Source organism: Penaeus chinensis, chromosome 10, assembly GCF_019202785.1.
Source record: "Penaeus chinensis breed Huanghai No. 1 chromosome 10, ASM1920278v2, whole genome shotgun sequence".
Taxonomy (NCBI): domain Eukaryota; kingdom Metazoa; phylum Arthropoda; class Malacostraca; order Decapoda; family Penaeidae; genus Penaeus; species Penaeus chinensis.
Window position 1 is genome coordinate 34,228,664 of NC_061828.1, and position 18,481 is coordinate 34,247,144.

Here is an 18,481-nt window from a genome sequence, read left to right on the forward strand (position 1 = left end):
TATTTTTTTTACTCCAAACTGTCCTGGCGAGACCATATCCTTTACATTAAAGGAAAAGCTCGCCGCCGTCTCCGAATCTTACAAACTCTATCCCATATATCCTGGGGCTCAGATCGCAAAACTCTCCTTTATCTTCATGTTACCTGATCCTCTCCACTCTCGATTATGAATGCCATATCTACTCCTCTGCCTCAACTTCTCTCCTTGCCTAGGTGCCTGTACACTGAATCAGGCATACCATCTCTCTCTCGACGCCATACACTTCTCTCTCTCCGATGTTATGCTCGATTCCACCAACTTCCCCTCTCTAAACTATCTTACTATCCCTACTTCCTACCTTTGCTTCTTCTCCAAGTTTACCTACTCCTTTCTCCACTCGCATGGATATTCTCCTCTCCCATTCCCCTTTTCCCCATCTCCGACCTCTCACGTTCTCTGTCCATTCTGTCCCCCCATGCCTTATACCTTCCCCCGTATTTGCTCCTCTGTTTTCCTTGACCCACCAAAATAAAATATTCCTCCTGCTATCCTTCTCGCCCATTTCCTTGACCATGTCTCCATTCATTCCTCCAGTATTCATGTTTACCCAACTCGTACTTTCAAATACCCCCTCCCTCCTGAATTCAGTGTCACTACAGAACTGTATGCACTCCTTTTTGCCTTAAAACACATATACTCACTCCCCTCCTCCTCTTTCACAATTTTTTACTGACTCCCGTAACTCCCTAACTCTCATAAAGGCAATACACTCGACCAACCCCCTTGTTTGTAAGATCCAGAACTGGTTGTTCAACCTGTCCACACGCCATAAAACAATCAAATTTTGCTGGGTGCCCAGCCATGTTGGAATCCCTGGCAATGAACAGTCAGATACTCTAGAACGCTACGCCGCTGTATCCACATCATACCAACCACGTTTCTCACGTACCCCAGCCACGGATTATTACCCCCACTTTAAGACTTTGTATAACCGATGGCAATCTTTCTGGTCAAGTCTCCGCATTAATATATTACATACTGTAAAACTATCAATCTCCTCCTGGTCAGATCCGTTTCATCGGAACAGACGTTGAGAGACGGCTCTCGGCCGCTTACACATTGGCCACACCCGTTTAACACACTCCTATCTGATGTCACACTCTGATCCATCCCTATGTTCCCTATGTAATGTCCCTTTTTCAGTTCCACACATTCTATTGTCATGTCCATGTTTTGATGCAGCCCGTACCTCTGCTTTCCCCCACAATCCTCCCTTCACCGACCTCCCAAGCTATCAGACATCCTTACAGAATCTCACACTTTCTGCTTTGGCAACCAGTTTTCCTTCCTCAAACGCATATATATCCTTCACTTGACATTACCTTACCCGACCTTTAACCTATTCACTCGTCAATTTCTTTGCCCAGCTTTGGCAACTAATCACTAATTCAACCACCCTTCACTATCATTCACTATAGTGCTACATAACCTTAGATGTCTAGCATATTTATTTCGCTTTTAATTATTAACCATTAACCATTGGAATGTAAGCAGTTTACGAGGTCAGGAAATATGCTTAATTTTGATTGGGTTGGTTATAAGACCAAGGGAACTGTAGAACATAATCCCCCTATCAAATTCCTGAATCAGGAGATCATCAGCATAGAATTTGATGCTGCATAGGTTTTCTAACTCGGTGCTGAGTTTGCAAAGAGAGCATAAGTATATTAAACAGTGTAAGGGACAATACTCCCCCTTTTGAAATGCCCATTTCTAATTCGCCAACTACTGCTCTCAAATATAGATAATCCTTTACCCACAGCAGGGGCTTGCCCCTAACTCCTAAGTGTTAATTCATTGACGATTGTAGTAGGGGTCTCTCTCTCTCTCTCTCTCTCTCTCTCTCTCTCTCTCTCTCTCTCTCTCTCTCTCTCTCTCTCTCTCTCTCTCTCTCTCTCTCTCTCTCTCTCTCTCTCTCTCTCTCTCTCTTTCGTACTCTAAAAGGCTCAGCATCTTAATATATTGGCCTCTGGCAGGTTGGGCAGTAATAGGCGTTCTATGGCTTAACTCTTTATTTCCATAGAAGAGTACAACACAGGAAAGGGAACACACAAGACCTTGACTTAAGGTGTCAGTGGCCGGCCAGCCAGCCCTGGGGGGCCGGAGGCTGGTGGTGACCTGGTCACGGTGACTTCTGAGAAAGAACTGAAAGGTCACACGAGGTCAGATATAATCGTCATCCAAGTCCTCACTGGTATGATGGTTCTGAGTTGACGTGGTCTATTGGTTTCATGGCTTACTGAAATCGTGTTAATGTACAATTGCGGAATTCTATTTCAGTACATTTGCAGGGCCCCAAACTAAACCCAACTAAAGTGACTGTTTTTTTTTCCTCTTCGCCACCAAACAGATTAAATAAACAGAATTGTGTGTGTGTGTGTGTGTGTGTGTGTGTGTGTGTGTGTGTGTGTGTGTGTGTGTGTGTGTGTGTGTGTGTGTGTGTGTGTGTGTGTGTGTGTGTGTGCGCGCGTGTGCGCGCGCGCGCAGCGTCTATGCAAATACTAAAACAATACATTATGTAAAATGCTAAAATCTCGCAATAGTTTTCGCTTTTATTATTCCATAAGTCGTGGCGTTTCTCTGAGGAGTCGCATCCACATTCGAACAGCCGAGTCCGAAAATACTGGTTTGCTGGTTTCAACTCGAGGAACTACTTGCTGGGTGGTTCCAAGGAGGGTGAATATCAAAAGTCTAAGAACTTATCCCCAACACATGTGCTGTACAATAGCTAATAGACCATGCTAAAAGGTTCTTTCATTAGCCACACGTATATAGGTCACGTGGCCACTCCTCGCCGTTTCATAGATATGTCGTCTGTCACATCTGAAAAGTAAATAATGATAGATAATCAGAGAATAAAATATGGCGTGTACAGCGCGATATGAACTGCACATTTCATCAGATTTAAAAAAATATTTAAATATTTGTCATTTATTCAATCTTTATTTCTTTCTGTTTGTCAATGCACATCCGTTTCCAGTATATGCGTAGGTGTAGATAAAAATAGCAAACTTATTATATCTCCCTATGTTTTTGAATTGATAAAATGAATTGTTTTTCCGTCAGACCCAAACACTGATTCAAGAAAAAGAAAATAGAAAATGTTATCATTTTAGAACAACTGAACGCAAAACCGTACAATGAATAAATGGATGACTGTGCTGGGGAACTGAAGTTTTTAAACATTTTATTTAGTATCATTGGTTTTATAGTTAATAAACATGTTGAACCCCTTCTCGCGCAAATATAACATGTAGTTGATAAGGGAAAAAATATATATGTGAATATATACATATACATAAATTAGTATATATATTTTCTTTCTTTCTTTGCCGAGGAATTCAGTAAATCGAATAATTGGTAAGATGCTTATTCATTTTGAAGGTATTTTTGCTATAGGTTTATTTGTAAAAAGAAAAGCGGTTATAATTGTAGAAAAGACCAATACTAGGAGCAGTCATACTTATAATAAGAACAATCGTTAATCAAAACCTTGTCTAATCCCCGGGACAGAGATGATGTGCTTATGTGAGGTCCCGTTTTCCTCCGTAACACTTTCCATTCCCTTTTAGCGTGGTCTGTTAGCTATTGGGAGGTTCTTTCACTAGCCACACATTCTGGAGATCCACAAACATCGCCTTACTGAACCAAAAAACTTTCTTACCCCCAAGCTATATTTTGTATACGGCGCTAATGACCTTAGATTTTGATGCAGCAGAAAAAACTAAAAATTCCTTCTCTTATATTCTCCAACCCTTCCCCGGTCCAATTCCTAAAGTGTGAGAGCTGTGTTGAAGGGAGCTATGGGCACGGTATTCCATTGGGGACCCTGAGGGGTGGACCTTTTATCTTCCCCACATATTTCAGGCTTACCATGGCCAGTAATGCAGATTTTGTACCTTAATTAGATGCACTGAGGCTTGCCCCTATATCAAACAGCCTCTCTGAATTTAACTCCTTTGGTTTACCTATCCCCAACTCTCATTTGATCACGGTTCTGACCACTGCTACAACACCCCCTCCTCGACATGTGCTGTAACTTAACCTAACCCGAATCATCTACCTATGTTTTAACTCAACTTTCAACAGACACCTCTTCCTCACTCACAATATCCCCCAACCCACCTCCTGCACAATCATCAATTTCTACTTCCTCCACCCTTATTGCAATACTCCTCCCGTCCTCGCTCTTCTACAGTTCCCACTTCTACAAATCTTTTGAGTAATCTATTTAGCCCAGCTAAGTGGGACCGATTTTTTGAGATTCCCTCATTACCCCAACCGCCCCCTATTCCGATAATACCTCCTCTTTCAACAATGCCTCCAGAAACAAGTAGGTAGTCTCCCCGATCATCCACATCTTGTCACAGTTACAGTATCAAGCCCATGCACTATCTATCCTGGTAGACCTCCCTGGCAATCCTGTTCCTGCTCAACCCCACTCCTTCCTATATACATATCCTGGAACTGTTGCCATCTCCCTGGCTATTGCCCAGTATACGACAAAGATTGGTCAGACTGTGAAGACGACCTCAAGTAAGTCCACACCAATATTGCCATGACCTTCCCCATAAGGTCTATATAGGAGGAGAATCTTGCATTGTTAGACCATATCAACCCCCACACCCACCCCATCAATGTCAAAAATGTTTTGGCCACCCTGCAAAGCACTGTCACTCCACAATCCGCTGTCCTCCAAGTGCCCAACCTGGTCGTGACCATTCAAACTGCCCTGCACAATCACGTACATGTGCCAATTGCAGTGTTAGACCATATCAACCCCCACACCCACCCCATCAATGTCAAAAATGTATTTTACAGGGATTGTCCTGCCTACAAGTCTGAGTCTGAGGTAGCAGTTCTCAGATACAAACTTGGTTTCACTCTACAAGAGGCCAGACAAGAAGCATGCTGATGAGAATTTTCAATCACTCTAATACCATCCTTCACTTCATACCTATCATCTCTACCGAGTAGTCTACATCTACCTCAGTACCACTTCCCTCTAGTCAACTTCCCCCATCTCCCAGTCAAATACTTTTTCCATTCTAAAGCCAGATACTCCAATATCCACAACTGCTCCTATGTCTCTCCCTACTCGTCTTACCCCTTACCCCATCTTCTCCTACCACATCCCATCCCACACCTATATCCTTAACCTCTCAGATGCCTATCTTCTCTTCACTTCATAAAAACCTTTTGTTTCCCACACATCCCTACCCAGTCTCCTCCAGAAACCTTTGACGACATTAGAAATTTCCTAAGTATGATCAAAGAGAAAGTTTCACTCTCTCGTCCATCCTCCAATTTCTCTGATTTCGGCTACATTCAAGGTGACTGCTGACATCCATCCTCCTCCTCCTCATATTCCTCCTATCCCTCTTCTTCCTACTCCTTCTCCTTCCCTACTATCCCTATTACTCCCAACTGGATACACATGTTAATCCCTTTTGTCTTTCCCCAGATCCCACTTTCCCTGAAGAACCTCCTGATATGACACCTTCACCTCCTTCCCCTGATCCCACCTCCCTTGAATCTCCTGATACTACACCTTCACTTGCTTCTTCTGATCCCCTACCTCAATGACCAGGTACTTCTCCTACTTTTCAGACATCTATCTCTAGCTTTTCATTCTCAAAGACTTGACCTTCGTCACCTCCTATCTTATAACCCATCCATTGTCTGCCTCCAAGAAACCTTTCTCACACATCCTCCAGTACCAATAACCAATTACCATTTTGTATCATTCCTTCACCCTCTTTCTGCCTCCTCCATATCTGTCTATCATAAAACACCATATGTTATACCTTCCTTACAAACCACTACACCTTGCACAGTTATCTGCACTTTTCACCGCCAGTTGACCACAATTACTTCAGCCTGTTTTCTCCTTCCTCTGCTATTGGCTTTACAGCCTTTGAAACCTTACTTTCCCAACTCCAACCACCTTCCCTGATAGTTGGAGATTAACTGTCAGGGTGACTCCACTATTGCCTCCCAAGGTCGCTCTACGATACTGACCTTATCCTACTAAATTAAAACATCCCATTCACTTCAACATATGTACCCAATCCTTCTAATGCCTTGATCTTTCTCTTTGCCCTCCTAGCCTTCTTCTAGACTTCCTTTGGTCAGTTCTAGACCACTTTCACTCTAGCAATCACTTCACTATTCTCCTTTCTCTTACTTCTTATGTCTTACTGCCCAATCCCCCTCGCTGGTGCTTTGACAGAGCTGACTGGAATATCTTTACCTCTCTCTCTTTACTCTTGATTTTCCCCCATCATCCTTATATTCCACTGCAGACATGCTTCTCTACTTCACAACCAATATCCCAAATGCAGCCTATACAACCATCCCTTGCACCTCCCAGCTTACACTTCCAAATGTGTTCCATGGTGGACTTAGAATCTGCTAAAGTGCTTTGGTTGAAGCATGCAGCTTGGAATAGCTGTTGATACAAGAGAGGCACCCCCAGTCAGTTAACAGCCATCATATAATTTAAATAGGTATTAACCCATACAATCCGTAACTCCATGACAAACAGCTGGCAAAATTATGTATTGCCCAAAAGATCATCTAGACCAGTCTCTAAAGTTTGGTGGCAGATTCATAAACTATCAGGAAAACATTCTCCTCATCCTGCCCCAGTCCTCCATATCAACAATAGCCTCATCTATGACCTTCTTCAAGTGGCTACTGAACTTGGTGCCTATTTTAGCCAAGTCAGTAGCAGCTCTCACCTTTCTCCTCTTCCCTTTCATAAAATCAGACAAAGAGTGCACTCCCATCTCCCTCTCCTCTACAAAATCTTATAATGCACCTTTTTCTCCTTCAGAAATCTCCTATGCCCAGATGGTACACATTACCAGAAACTTTCCACCCAAGTGGCATGAAGCCCTTATACTACATTTCTTAAAACCAAACAAGTCCTTCCACAAGACTGCTGTCTCATAGCACTCACAAGCTGCTTAGGTAAATTACTAGAAAGGATTGTAAACATATGGCTAATGGGGTACCTCGAATGCAATCTTATCTCTCCAAATCGGTTTGGATTTTGTCACGGCAGAAGCACAGCTGATCCTCCTGCATATTTCAAAATACACATCACATAAGCATTTGTTGTCTTTTTCAGTCTAGAAAAGGCATATGATAGCACATGGTGGCACCATGCCCTTCAACAACTATCTTCCAATGACATACGCAGAAACATGGGCATTTTCATAAAGTCCTTTCTTTCTGATCGCATCTTCCGTGTCAGATTTGCCACTTCCACTCCCTCTTCTTCCCACAATTCGAAGGTGTCCCATAAGGCACCAAGTTATTTCTCATTGCTGTAAACAGATTACTTTCACCTCTACCACCAGGAATCCAGTAATCCCTATATGTAGATGATCTAGCCATCTTTGCCTCTGGTCCTTCCATACCAGCCCTGTAACAGCTTCTCCAGTTGGCAATAACATCAATTTCTTCTTGGGCTACCAACCTCATCCTTTTTCCTTGTTCAAATATAGACTCACAACCCCCACCCTTCCATTATGATGCTCCCATCCAATGCCAACCATCAGGCATGTTCCTTTTGGTTATTCTTGACTCCAAACTTTTAGGCAAGATCATATCCTCTCTGTAAAGAAAAAGTTCCCTCTCGACTCTGACTCTTACAGATACTCTCTCAGGTAGCCTAGGGTTCAGACCGTAAAACACTCCTCCATCTCCATATTACCATAATTCTCTCCACATTTGATTATGGCTGCCGTATACATATATTCTTCTGCCTCTGCCTCTCTTCTCACTCAACTTGACACAATCTACCAGTGTGGTCTTCGTTTAGCCCTAGGTGCCTTTTGATCCTCTTCAGTTGAGAGCCTCAATACTGAATCAGGCCTTTCTCGACTTCGTGTTCTTTTGTCTCTAAGAAGCTATCCTTGTTTTCATTAGTTCTCTCTCTCTAAGCTAACTGACCCTCAGTCCTTTCTTCATACCTTCTTTCCCTGTTTACCAACCCCTTCCTTGTTCATATGGACACTTTGCTTTCCCATTAACCCATTCCTCAACTCTGAACCTTTTCTCTTTCTGTCCAGACTTTCCTTCTCTGACTAATACTTTCTTTCTGTAGTTGATCTTTAACTTTCCCTGACCCACTTAAATCAAACATCCCACCTTCTATCCTCCTCACACATTTTCTTGCATATATCACTCCTCCAGTACCAGTGTCTATACAGATGGCTCCAAATCCACCTCGGGTACTGGTTTCACTGTAGTCTTTCCTTCTCATACATACAACTTTCCCCTTCCTCCTGAATCAAGTGTCCTTACAACAAAACTATATGCTATCCTCTTCACTTTACAATACATGTTTTCCATCTCTTCCTCATTCTTCTCCATCTTCACTAACTCATGCAACTCAATATCACTCATACACTTTGTCCATAAAATACAGGATTAGCTGTTTTATATGTCTACATGGCAGAAAACATTTAAATTTGGCTGGATACCCAGCAAAAATGAAAAAGCAGATGCTTCAAAACTCTCCTTTATAACCATTGGCAATCTTTCTGGTCAGGTCTGACCACCAGTAAACTACAAAACATAAAACCTTGCATCTCTCCTTGAACAACACTATACCATAACAGATGCTTGGAAACTGCCCTTGCCCTTTTACGAATAGGTCACACCAGCTCACACATTCATACCTCATGTTATGCTCCAACCCACCTCTATGCTCCTCATGCAATGTTCCTCTCTCAGTCCCACACATCTTACTATCCTGCCCTTGCTTTACTGAAACCTGTGCCCTCACTTTTCCTCTCTTCCCTGGCCTGCCAACCTATTGGACATCCTCATGGAGTCCTCCACTTTTCCATTCCCATTCTCCTTCCTCAGATGCATAAATACCCACCATTTGATCTAATCACCCTTTGTCCTTAATCCTTCCCTCTTCTATCAATCCCCAACCCCATTTAGTCTCCCTCTTTTGACCCCTTTCACTACTATACTATCTATGTCTTTTAATACTAGTAATGAACTCCTTTCACCACACTATTTTACCAGTGCTGTATGACCTTTGATGTCAAGCACATTTACTTATTTAAAGCATTAACCATTATACCTGGTTGTAGCCAGGTATTGTTACTGTTATTAGTTTTATTATGTTCCTAACAGTACTAATTGTAATAAGAAACAATAACAATGAATGCCAACTGGGTTAACAGGCTAAACATTCACAACATTAAGTTACTGTTTTCTGCATGTCCTACTCCATGAATGGACCTATCTTTGTAAAATTCAAAGCAAGTCTCTGGGAAGCTAGGCATATTGAGCATAATGGAAAAATTATAGAACAATATGGTGAACCAAAGATGAGAGATATCTGCATACTCTTATATTGTAAAAATGATAGGAAATTAGTACCTCATGTATAGTTATTTGAACACAAAAATTGGAAATTATTGCCAGAGGAAAATGTTTCATTAATAAAAGGATTTTATGACACAAGTATGGAAAGTACTCTGTATACATTAAATATTCCTAAGGTATTGAGAATAAATGCTACATTAATTTCAGGGCCACATAAATCTAACAATAATTCAGCTATTTTGTATTTAATAACACCCTTACAGCAAACTATACATATATTTTTTTTATAACAGGTAATTGATAGTGGAGTTTGCTCATAAAAGATATTTATTCCTATAAAATAAAATAATACAGGACAAAAAGAAAAGAAAAGAAAAAAACAAATGGAACAATAATCACCATCTGCCTTCATATTAGAATGACTTGTTAAGGTTATCACTTCTTGGAGAAGTGTAATTGCATAACTAACAGTTAACATAAAAATAATGGAAAACTTCATCTTACAATAAAGTCATATTAATAGTATATATTGACTTTGCAGCAATTATAAACAGTACTTGAATATAGAAAATAAATATAAAGATAATATCATTTCTTAAATGATGTAAAGGAAGAGAAACCCATTATTTTTGCCATTTCTGGGTCCATGGTTGATCCTTGGTCCTCATCTATAGAGGAATCTGCCTTACGTTTCCGCTCCTTGCGCTTCTCACGTCGATATTCTTTAAGCTTTTCCTCCTGAAGGAAAGAGATTTGAATAAATAAAATACAATATATATACATACTGATAAAAGCATCCAGTCTTTATCATTTATTTATATATAAATATATACTATAAATGTAGTATGGCATCATATATTTTTTACCTTTACTATAATTGCAAAATACAAATTACATTTACAGTACATTATTAACATAAATTACAAAATCTAACAAATAAACCTAAAATCTTTACCTCTTCCTTTAATTCCTGCATTCTCTGTTCTACATCATAGTCTTTCTTCTTTTCTTCTAGCTTTTTCTTATTTACATCAAAACGTTTTTTCACTTGGTCCAGAGAGGATCGTTCAACTCTCATGGACATTCCAAGATTTCTTTGATCTGTAATTATATTAGAATATAGAAATGAAAAGTCTCCAGGCATGTTCAATAACATACTACATTGTGGAAAATTTTCTGCTGCTTGTGGCTAATATTTCTGAACCAAAGATAATCATATATAGCAAGAACATTATATGGAATACCATCTTATCTATTTATCATTCAACATTATACTACTACCATTTCTGTCTGCTAGACTTTATTGTTTAATGTGACTATGACAACCCACAAACAAAAATTCACTTGTTTAACTGTTGTAAGTAAAAATAAAACTTAATATTAATCAGTGTAAAAAACTGAGAAACATTAAAAATAACAATGATAAATGCTGAAGAACTTAATCATCCTATGGAGGAATTTCATGTAGTAGCTGCCAGGATATAACCAAAACAGGAACTGAGGTTTTGGACAAGTAAAGATCAACCTACTGCAACACTAAAAATTTATGGTACTCTGAGCAGTATGTACTCAGTTAAGAAGCAAATTTGACAACTCTTAATACAATTTACTCACGTTTTTTGCCATTGATGTGGTCTAGGAAGTTAATAGAATCCTTCACAACACAATCACACACATTGCAATAATACCTGAAAAAAATCAAACAATATATTAAAAAAAAAGTAAAACTCCACTCCACTTCCCAATAACTTTATTCTTCACTTTTGGTTACCCTTACTCTAACCACAGAATACATTAACAAGAATAATTAAATACTGAATACTGTTAATAGCTTTCTTTCCAATATTTGTGAATTTTAGACATGCAATACCCATTTTCCTAAGCACTCTTTTAACACCATACAAATTCTCAGAGTTTGCTATTTCATAGTATATGTTCTACTGGAAATATTTGGACATTCAGTTCTTCAAACAGCCTTTCAATAAATAAATTTTAATGCAGACACGGCAATTACTACAGATACTACAAAATCAATGCTTCCTTTGCTTATTTGGACATTTCTCATATACTTTTTATAAGCAAAAACTGATTCATACAAACACATACACTCAAACATAGACATGCACTCAAAAGATAGAGGTTACTGGTAATTAAGAAAGAAATACATGAACTGGAACTATAACCACCAATCACTCATTACATGATTTTTTGTTTACAATGATTACCTAAATAATAGTCTCAAAAATAACACGCAAATACTATTGATGAATATTCTTATGCACTTCATCCACATATGTAAACAATACATAAAATTGCAGTAACTCCAAAAGAATATTTTATATGAAAAAACACATGAGATAGATAATGTTATGGGTATTAACCCAAATCTGACGGCATGGCATGTACATATATGCCATACCCACTTTGTGCTTACTTTATTAATTGTTTTTATACAACTACAGTTGTGCAAAGTCACGAATGAGCCAATTACAAGTACTGCCTGTCTCGCCTGTTTACCCTTTTCCTTGATTCTCATAAATATTTTACGTTATCTTATATTGCTGCTACTAATGTCTATAACATTATAGTAATTATAACGTCTACAACAAATATAACCCCATCGATATGCATAGCATTAATAAAAAAACTGTTTTTCCCATCAATCCAAGGAAAGGTGAAATCAGGTAAGGTCACAAGGTCTACTAATTGACTCCTTTGTGGTTAAGCACTAGCAGAGCCATCTATGTGCAAAGACATTTCACAAAAAAATAAAAAATGAACATTGCATTTTCCCAGGTTAATGCATATTCATGATAGCAAAAAAGCCTTACCCTCCTGATTGAGATGCTGGGGTAGTTTTAGTGATGACCTGACTCTTGCCAAGCTTTGAGTCAATGTCCACTTTGTACTCGCGCTGCTTTAGCAACTCACGCTTAACGGGAACAATCTTCTGTTTTTGAGCTGAAATTAAATTTTCAGATTAATTCATCAGGTGATTAACATAAAAAAGACATGGCAAACTTACATTACTTAGTATAGTCACATATAATGAACCTGTAATGAGTGATTGTACTGCATTCTCTAACCTTGAGCTGCATCCCGCTCAGCACGTATACGCTGCTGTGCAATAGATTCATACTCATCTCGGTCCCATTTCCTCCTGAATTCTGGCCCTGACTAGAAGAAGAAATTGAAATTGTTAATTAGATATGAAAGCATAAAATCAGTTCTAATGGAGGAGGAGGGGTTCCTCTGTATTTTTAAAATAAAAAGATCTTCAATTTTCAAAAAGATCTATGCAATAATAGTCTTTTGTGAGAAGTAAAATCAATATTTTACTAACTCTAAAAATCAATAATGGCAGAAAAATTAAGATGCTTCCAAAAAAAATTATTTGGTGATATAAAGCATTTACTTATTTTTATTCAGCTTTGCTAACACATCATAATTTCTTGTACTCCTGATTTACATCACTGTATCAGATATATCTAGGCACATTTATTTCAGCGCATTTTGAGGTTTATGGGGCATGCAAGTGACTGTTATCATAGTTCTCCTCCTTTCTCCTTGCAAATTTCCTCCTTCTGTTGTTGGTTTACACACTTTTTTTTACTTTTAATGTCTATTTTTATAGTATATTTCAGTGATGTGTGTTTGCCTATTTTTATTTACTTTGCATTGAAAACTTAACAGATATAGGTCTCCTGAAAGTAAAAAATAAAAAGTAAAGAGTAAAAAAAAGAAAAAAAGGATGCATAGATAGATACATAGAACAGCATGTGTCTGATCAATATGGAAAGTTTGTATGCCAATACCATTTCAAATAAATACCTGATAGACTGGGGTTATCTAGACATGTACTTAAAAAATCCAGCTGGAAGCAGGACTATATTACATTTACAAAGCAAACAATATATGGTGATGACAGAGCAAGGATATCTGAGAAACCTCTCTCCTATGCAACTTTCATCACAAATCAAATAAGGTTATTTGAGTATAGGTAAAGCTTCATCCAACTGCCACTTACAAGGCAAACAATAAATAGAAACAACAGAAAGAAATGTAAGAAAATTATCTTCTATAGTTAATGATTAATTGTTAATTGTTAAAAAAGATAACATTCAAAGGTAATTTAGTATGGTAAAGTATTTGGCAAAAATGAGATAATGATTTGAACACAATGTGTATACAACTATAGGATAGTGTAGCAGTGAAAAGGGAAAAGAGAGGGAGCAAATGGAGTAAGGTGAGGATTAGTAAAAGGGGGAGGGGGTAAATGGGTAGAAATGGATGTCAGATAAGTAGGAGGAAAAGAATCTGGGAAATGAGACATGAGAACAGGGAAAGGAAGCAAAGTATCAGGATGAACCTCAGGAAGTGAAGGATCCAAAGTAGAACATTAATGTGACAGAATGGAGTTACTTCAGCATCCAGGTGTGAGGAATAGGGATAATGGGGAAAGAAGAGGGTATGGCCCACTTAGAGGGGAAGGGGGGGGGACTTGAGAAGGAGGAGGAAGGATTTTGCCAATTACTTTGAATGCAGAGGGAATGAGAGTTGAGTTTAGAGGGTGATGGTTAAGAAGTTTCTGATTTCCTCAAGAGTTTCTGGAGGAGAGTTGGGTGGAGAGGTCTGAGAGATAAAGAGATGGTAGGAGAAGATGCATTGTGCAACAAGTAAAGTGAAAAGGAGGGGTAAACATCAGGGAAGTGGTAAAGATTTGAGTATCTGGATTTAGAATGGAAAAAGAATTAGACTGGGGGAGGGAGGAAGATAGTAAGGGGTAGATGAAAGAGATACTGGGGTCGTGACCAGGTTGGGCACATAGAGGGCAGTTGGTTGTAGAGTGACAGTGCTTGGCAGGGTGGCCAAAATGCCAATGTTTCTGATACTGATGGGGATGGGGTTGATATGACTGGACAGGGCAGGACACCCCACCAATATAAACTTTGTGGGAGGTCATGTCTACAGAAGCTAATCTTGATAACATTGGTGTGAGACTTACAATGGCCTCTGGGAGGACTAGTGCAGCACTGTACTGGTACTGTATCATAGTCAACAACACAGGCAAGCAGGTAATTTTCACAGTCTGACTTATCCTTGTCGTAGACAAGATAATCAGCCAGGGAGATAGAAAGAGTTCCAAGTATTAACCCAATCACTACAGATGTATATACTGTCACCTCTATTTTTTTGTGAATTTTGTTACATACAGATGGCTCCACATGTTCTCAGCCAGCTATAGTGACCATTCCTGACTTCCCATTCCTTCAAATTGCGGGAAAATGCTATTTCTATCTAATACTATTGATATCACTATTATTATTATTCTTGATATTATGATTATTATTTTTATTTGTTTTTATTTTAAATCTTGGTAACATTAAAGACAATGAAATAATACAAAACAAACTTTTCAAAAATCAAGAAAAAAGATAATAATTAATAATTAACTCTTTGGTGACTAAGCACTTGTTGAGCCATCTATGTGTAAATGCAATAAATGACTATTGGTTTGCATTATGTAATGTTTGTGATGGATGATACATAATTCATGCATCTTTCTATGCTATTAAAATGGGTTGTCACTGATGGCACAACCCAATATGGTTGTCCAGTTGATCAATCTTTTAAGTCATTCAGTTCATAAAGTGATCCACGTTGCATGGTAAACAAGAACTTCAACAACTTTGTGTGGCCAATAAATAAGAAAGGGAGAACTACACAGTGAAAATAGAAAAACTGTGCAGCCAGTGCAGAAACACTACAAAGTTCCAGTCTGGTGATCCCCTTCCCTGCTATCAGAGCCAATATGGGTAGTAGAGAGTGAGAGGAATCAATTGATATCCCTATCCTCTTTATTAGTCATGGAGAGGTATTCTGGATATTTACCAATAGAACAGTGGAGGAGAAAAAAAAAAAAAAAAAAAAATCACAACTGCATTTCCACAAGAATAGTACTTCAGGTTTCAAGAAAACTTTATGTTGCATATGCAATACTCACTCATCTTTCTAATCTAAGTTAATGTTACTGTGACTGATACACAGAGATAGAGGGAAAAGAACACTTAAAGAGCATAAGAAATGGAGTAATAAACAATACAGGTACAGCTGCTCTAGCCTCATATTTACAGTAAAATGATGAAAATATCCGCTGCATATCACCGCACAGAGACTAAGTCCACAACACCCTCACACAGCCAGAGTTCTTAATTTAAGTTGGCACAAGGCACTAATAAAGGGGGAGTACTGGGGGGCTTGCCCCCCATGTCTAAGGAATAGATAAGAGGTAGGAATAGTTAGGTTTGCATTTTGCATTGCTCTTGGTAACAAATACCAAGGTATTTGTTATTTGAGGATTAGCTTGTCTCCTATGCCTAAGGAATAGATAAAAGGTAGGAATGGTTAGATTTGCAATTCTGCATTGCTCTCGGTAGAATTCTGGCTGTGTGACAGTGCTGACTTAGTCTCTGGGCCCTGATATGAAACATATTTACGTCATTTGGGGCAAGTACGAGTCCAGAGCAGTTGTATATGTGTTGTTTAGTACTCTATTTTTTAATGCTCTATGAGATGACAGTGTCAATTTCCCTCTATCTCCGTACATCGCTCTTGGTAATATCAACCAATACAGTAATATACACAGTCAAACAGTCAAAGCTATCACATGAGAGGAAATAACAAAGAAAATTCTTTTCGTGAAACTTTCCAATACGTCTTTTTACTTGTTCCTGAAAATGTCAGTCCTACCCCTGGATATGACAATATTCTCTATTTCTTTGATCAGGAATTATTTTTGTAATAAGAAAATATATCAAAGTATGTTTATAATTCCATACAGTTCAGATATACCGACAAATTTGGGGTTTCAAGAGTTTAAAAAGGCATATTCACTCACACTTGATCCTGAGCCCGACATTGCTGTGTATGTAAACAAACGTTGTGAGTTATGTGTAGTATTTATTAACATAGAAATTTATCAAAGTGTTCGTAAATATAGCAGATCTAAATCAGATAATTCTATGGGACAATGAAATTCACTCTGATATATTTTTAGAAAGGATTAGAAACAAGGAGAAATACGCAAACTTACAAATATTTCATATCACACAAGTCTCCCAAAACCAAGTATAACCCACATTATATTAACAAAATGTCCAAAATACTTAAATCGCTCTTATCAAATCTACTCCGAAATCAAATACTCAGAAAAAACAAATGATCGCGGATACCGGAAAGAACCATCGCCTCAGTTGTGGGTTGACTTGTTTGTGTTGTGACCGAGATCAGAGCTGTCACTTGATTAATTTTTCTCAAGTATGTCCCTCACTTTCCATTTCTCTCTCTATGATTCCGGCAGGTGTTTAAGAGGGGTATATCCACGCGAAAAAGCTCCTTGAACGAGGGCATTGAGCTGGAGTTGGGAAGGTTTCTTGACCCTGATTTCTTGTTGATTTTTTTCGCCTCTTAAAAAAATGTTTTCTTCCTGTTGATATTGGTATTCTTTATCCTTTCCTTCCGGGGCCGCGTTATTTGGGGTTGATATACGCAGATCGAGTGTGAGGGTGCGATTTGAGGTTTTACTAGAGGAATGAAAGTGGATATTACGATATACTTAAATAGATTTTCCTTTGGTTTTGGAGAGGCACGAAGAAAAAATTCCAAGAAACGCAATTTTCAGATTTGGTTAATTGACAGGTACTCAATAACAAGTGCTGGCGTTACTGTATTTCATTAAGTTTATCAGGCTTTGCATTTTCGGTGCAAATATTCGAAAGAATGTGCCTAAAATAAATGGTTTAGGTAAGCTTTAAAAATATGTGTTTGGCTGAAGTAAGTGTCATTAGGATTTCTTTGCTAAAGTTATTCTCTTGCTGAGGATTAACAGGTCATTTATTATTCTTGTTTAAATTGGATAGGTTTAAATGTTTGAGCGTTAATTACATGCAGTGTGAGACCTAAGGCATTTCGGAAGGAATAAAAATGTAAACAAGGTAATGAAATTTTATTTTGATGTTTTGAATGAATATTAGATTTAGATATAATGTCAGTTAAAACCTTTGGAATTATTTTCTTGAATTAGGGAAAGGTTCACATTCCCAGCGCTAATAATTTTTATATTTTGTCTGATTTATGTATTCTGACAAAATTTAGTGTTTTTAGTTTCTGATATTGGTGATAATTAGTGGCACAGCATTGATTGATCACAATGCCTATGGTGTCTCCTGCTGCTATAGTAAAGCATATCATGCATTAACCCCTCAATGACGGTGTCAGAAATCTCTCAGCATCACTGACTCTGGTGACTTCTGGCAGCCATCCTGCTGTTTGGACCAGGAGTAGTGCAACTAGTGTGTCATGATGCCTATAGCTGCACCCGTCATGATGAGTTGGCTTGTTATCTTATTCAGGAACCAGTTCAAGCTCATTATTGTGGGAGGACGATTGAAGATATGTTGGCCCTTTCTAGAGCACTGAAGCCATAAAAATTTACCTCCCCATGGCAATCATCTGTTCTCTGGCTCTCATGGATTTGTATAACCATTATCTGGGAGTTACTGGGATAGGACTCCTTAAAGTTGGATCAGATTCTTGATTTGCTTGATACTGATGTAAACTTGAGACTGACTCTTTTGGAGCCATTGGCTAGATATCACAAGCAGTCTTATCAGTACCAAATGTGTTTAGAACAATAATACAGAACTTTTCTGATTAGATATATACCTGATTGAGAATGTGATTGTATGTAAAGAATACCAAAAGCAAAACGAATCTGTCAAAGTAAAGGTAAGCCCACATTGCTTATCAAAGTCTATGGTTATATGCATAAACAACATTGTGGCCTCCCCACTTCATGCTCGGCTAAAGGTCAGGAAATCTTGTATATTCTGTTAAGATAGAGCTTGTAATCCTCTCTAGCAGGTTATCATGAAAGGAGGTAGCAGTCCCAATTTCATCCTACCAGAATGTGTTTGGTGACGGTTTGTTGGATTTTTTCTGGAACTTAAAGTGTGAAGGCCACTGCAATGTTGGATTTTGTTGTGATATGGAGCATGAAAGCCACTGCATCACTTGATAGAGCCCT

General features: G+C 38.5%; 2 protein-coding genes across 7 annotated transcripts in view; one reads left to right on the forward strand and one right to left on the reverse strand.

Moving 5' to 3' along the window:
• Positions 1 to 9,705: 9,705 nt before the first annotated feature.
• Positions 9,706 to 16,335, reverse strand: LOC125029647 (zinc finger matrin-type protein 2-like). Its single transcript, XM_047619652.1, has 6 exons — positions 16,295 to 16,335; positions 12,483 to 12,573; positions 12,228 to 12,357; positions 11,011 to 11,084; positions 10,352 to 10,497; positions 9,706 to 10,134 (listed from the first exon to the last, which is right to left on the reverse strand). Exons 1-6 carry the CDS (start codon positions 16,313 to 16,315, stop codon positions 9,985 to 9,987), a joined length of 612 nt encoding a protein of 203 aa, XP_047475608.1. The 5' UTR covers positions 16,316 to 16,335; the 3' UTR covers positions 9,706 to 9,984.
• A 281-nt stretch (positions 16,336 to 16,616) lies between these two features.
• LOC125029649 (FHF complex subunit HOOK interacting protein 1B-like) overlaps positions 16,617 to 18,481 on the forward strand; it is a 24,021-nt gene continuing 22,156 nt past the window's right edge. For 5 of the 6 annotated variants that reach the window (XM_047619653.1, XM_047619655.1, XM_047619656.1 and 2 more), the window contains exon 1: positions 16,632 to 16,713. The gene's annotated coding sequence lies outside the window, so the exon portion shown is untranslated. Of the gene's footprint in view, positions 16,714 to 18,481 lie in introns of all 6 variants that reach the window. The other variant, XM_047619654.1, reaches the window with a different exon arrangement.

Bases quoted from the DNA above. Each gene is read 5' to 3' on its own strand.
- LOC125029647 (XM_047619652.1), bottom strand. From the start codon at position 16,315: ATGTCGGGCTCAGGATCAAGT. The intron at 11,085-12,227 runs GTAAGGCTTTTT...GATTTTTTTCAG, and splicing joins CCAGCATCTCAATCAGGAGG to GTATTATTGCAATGTGTGTG. The intron at 10,498-11,010 runs GTGAGTAAATTG...ATATAATTACAG, and splicing joins CCACATCAATGGCAAAAAAC to ATCAAAGAAATCTTGGAATG.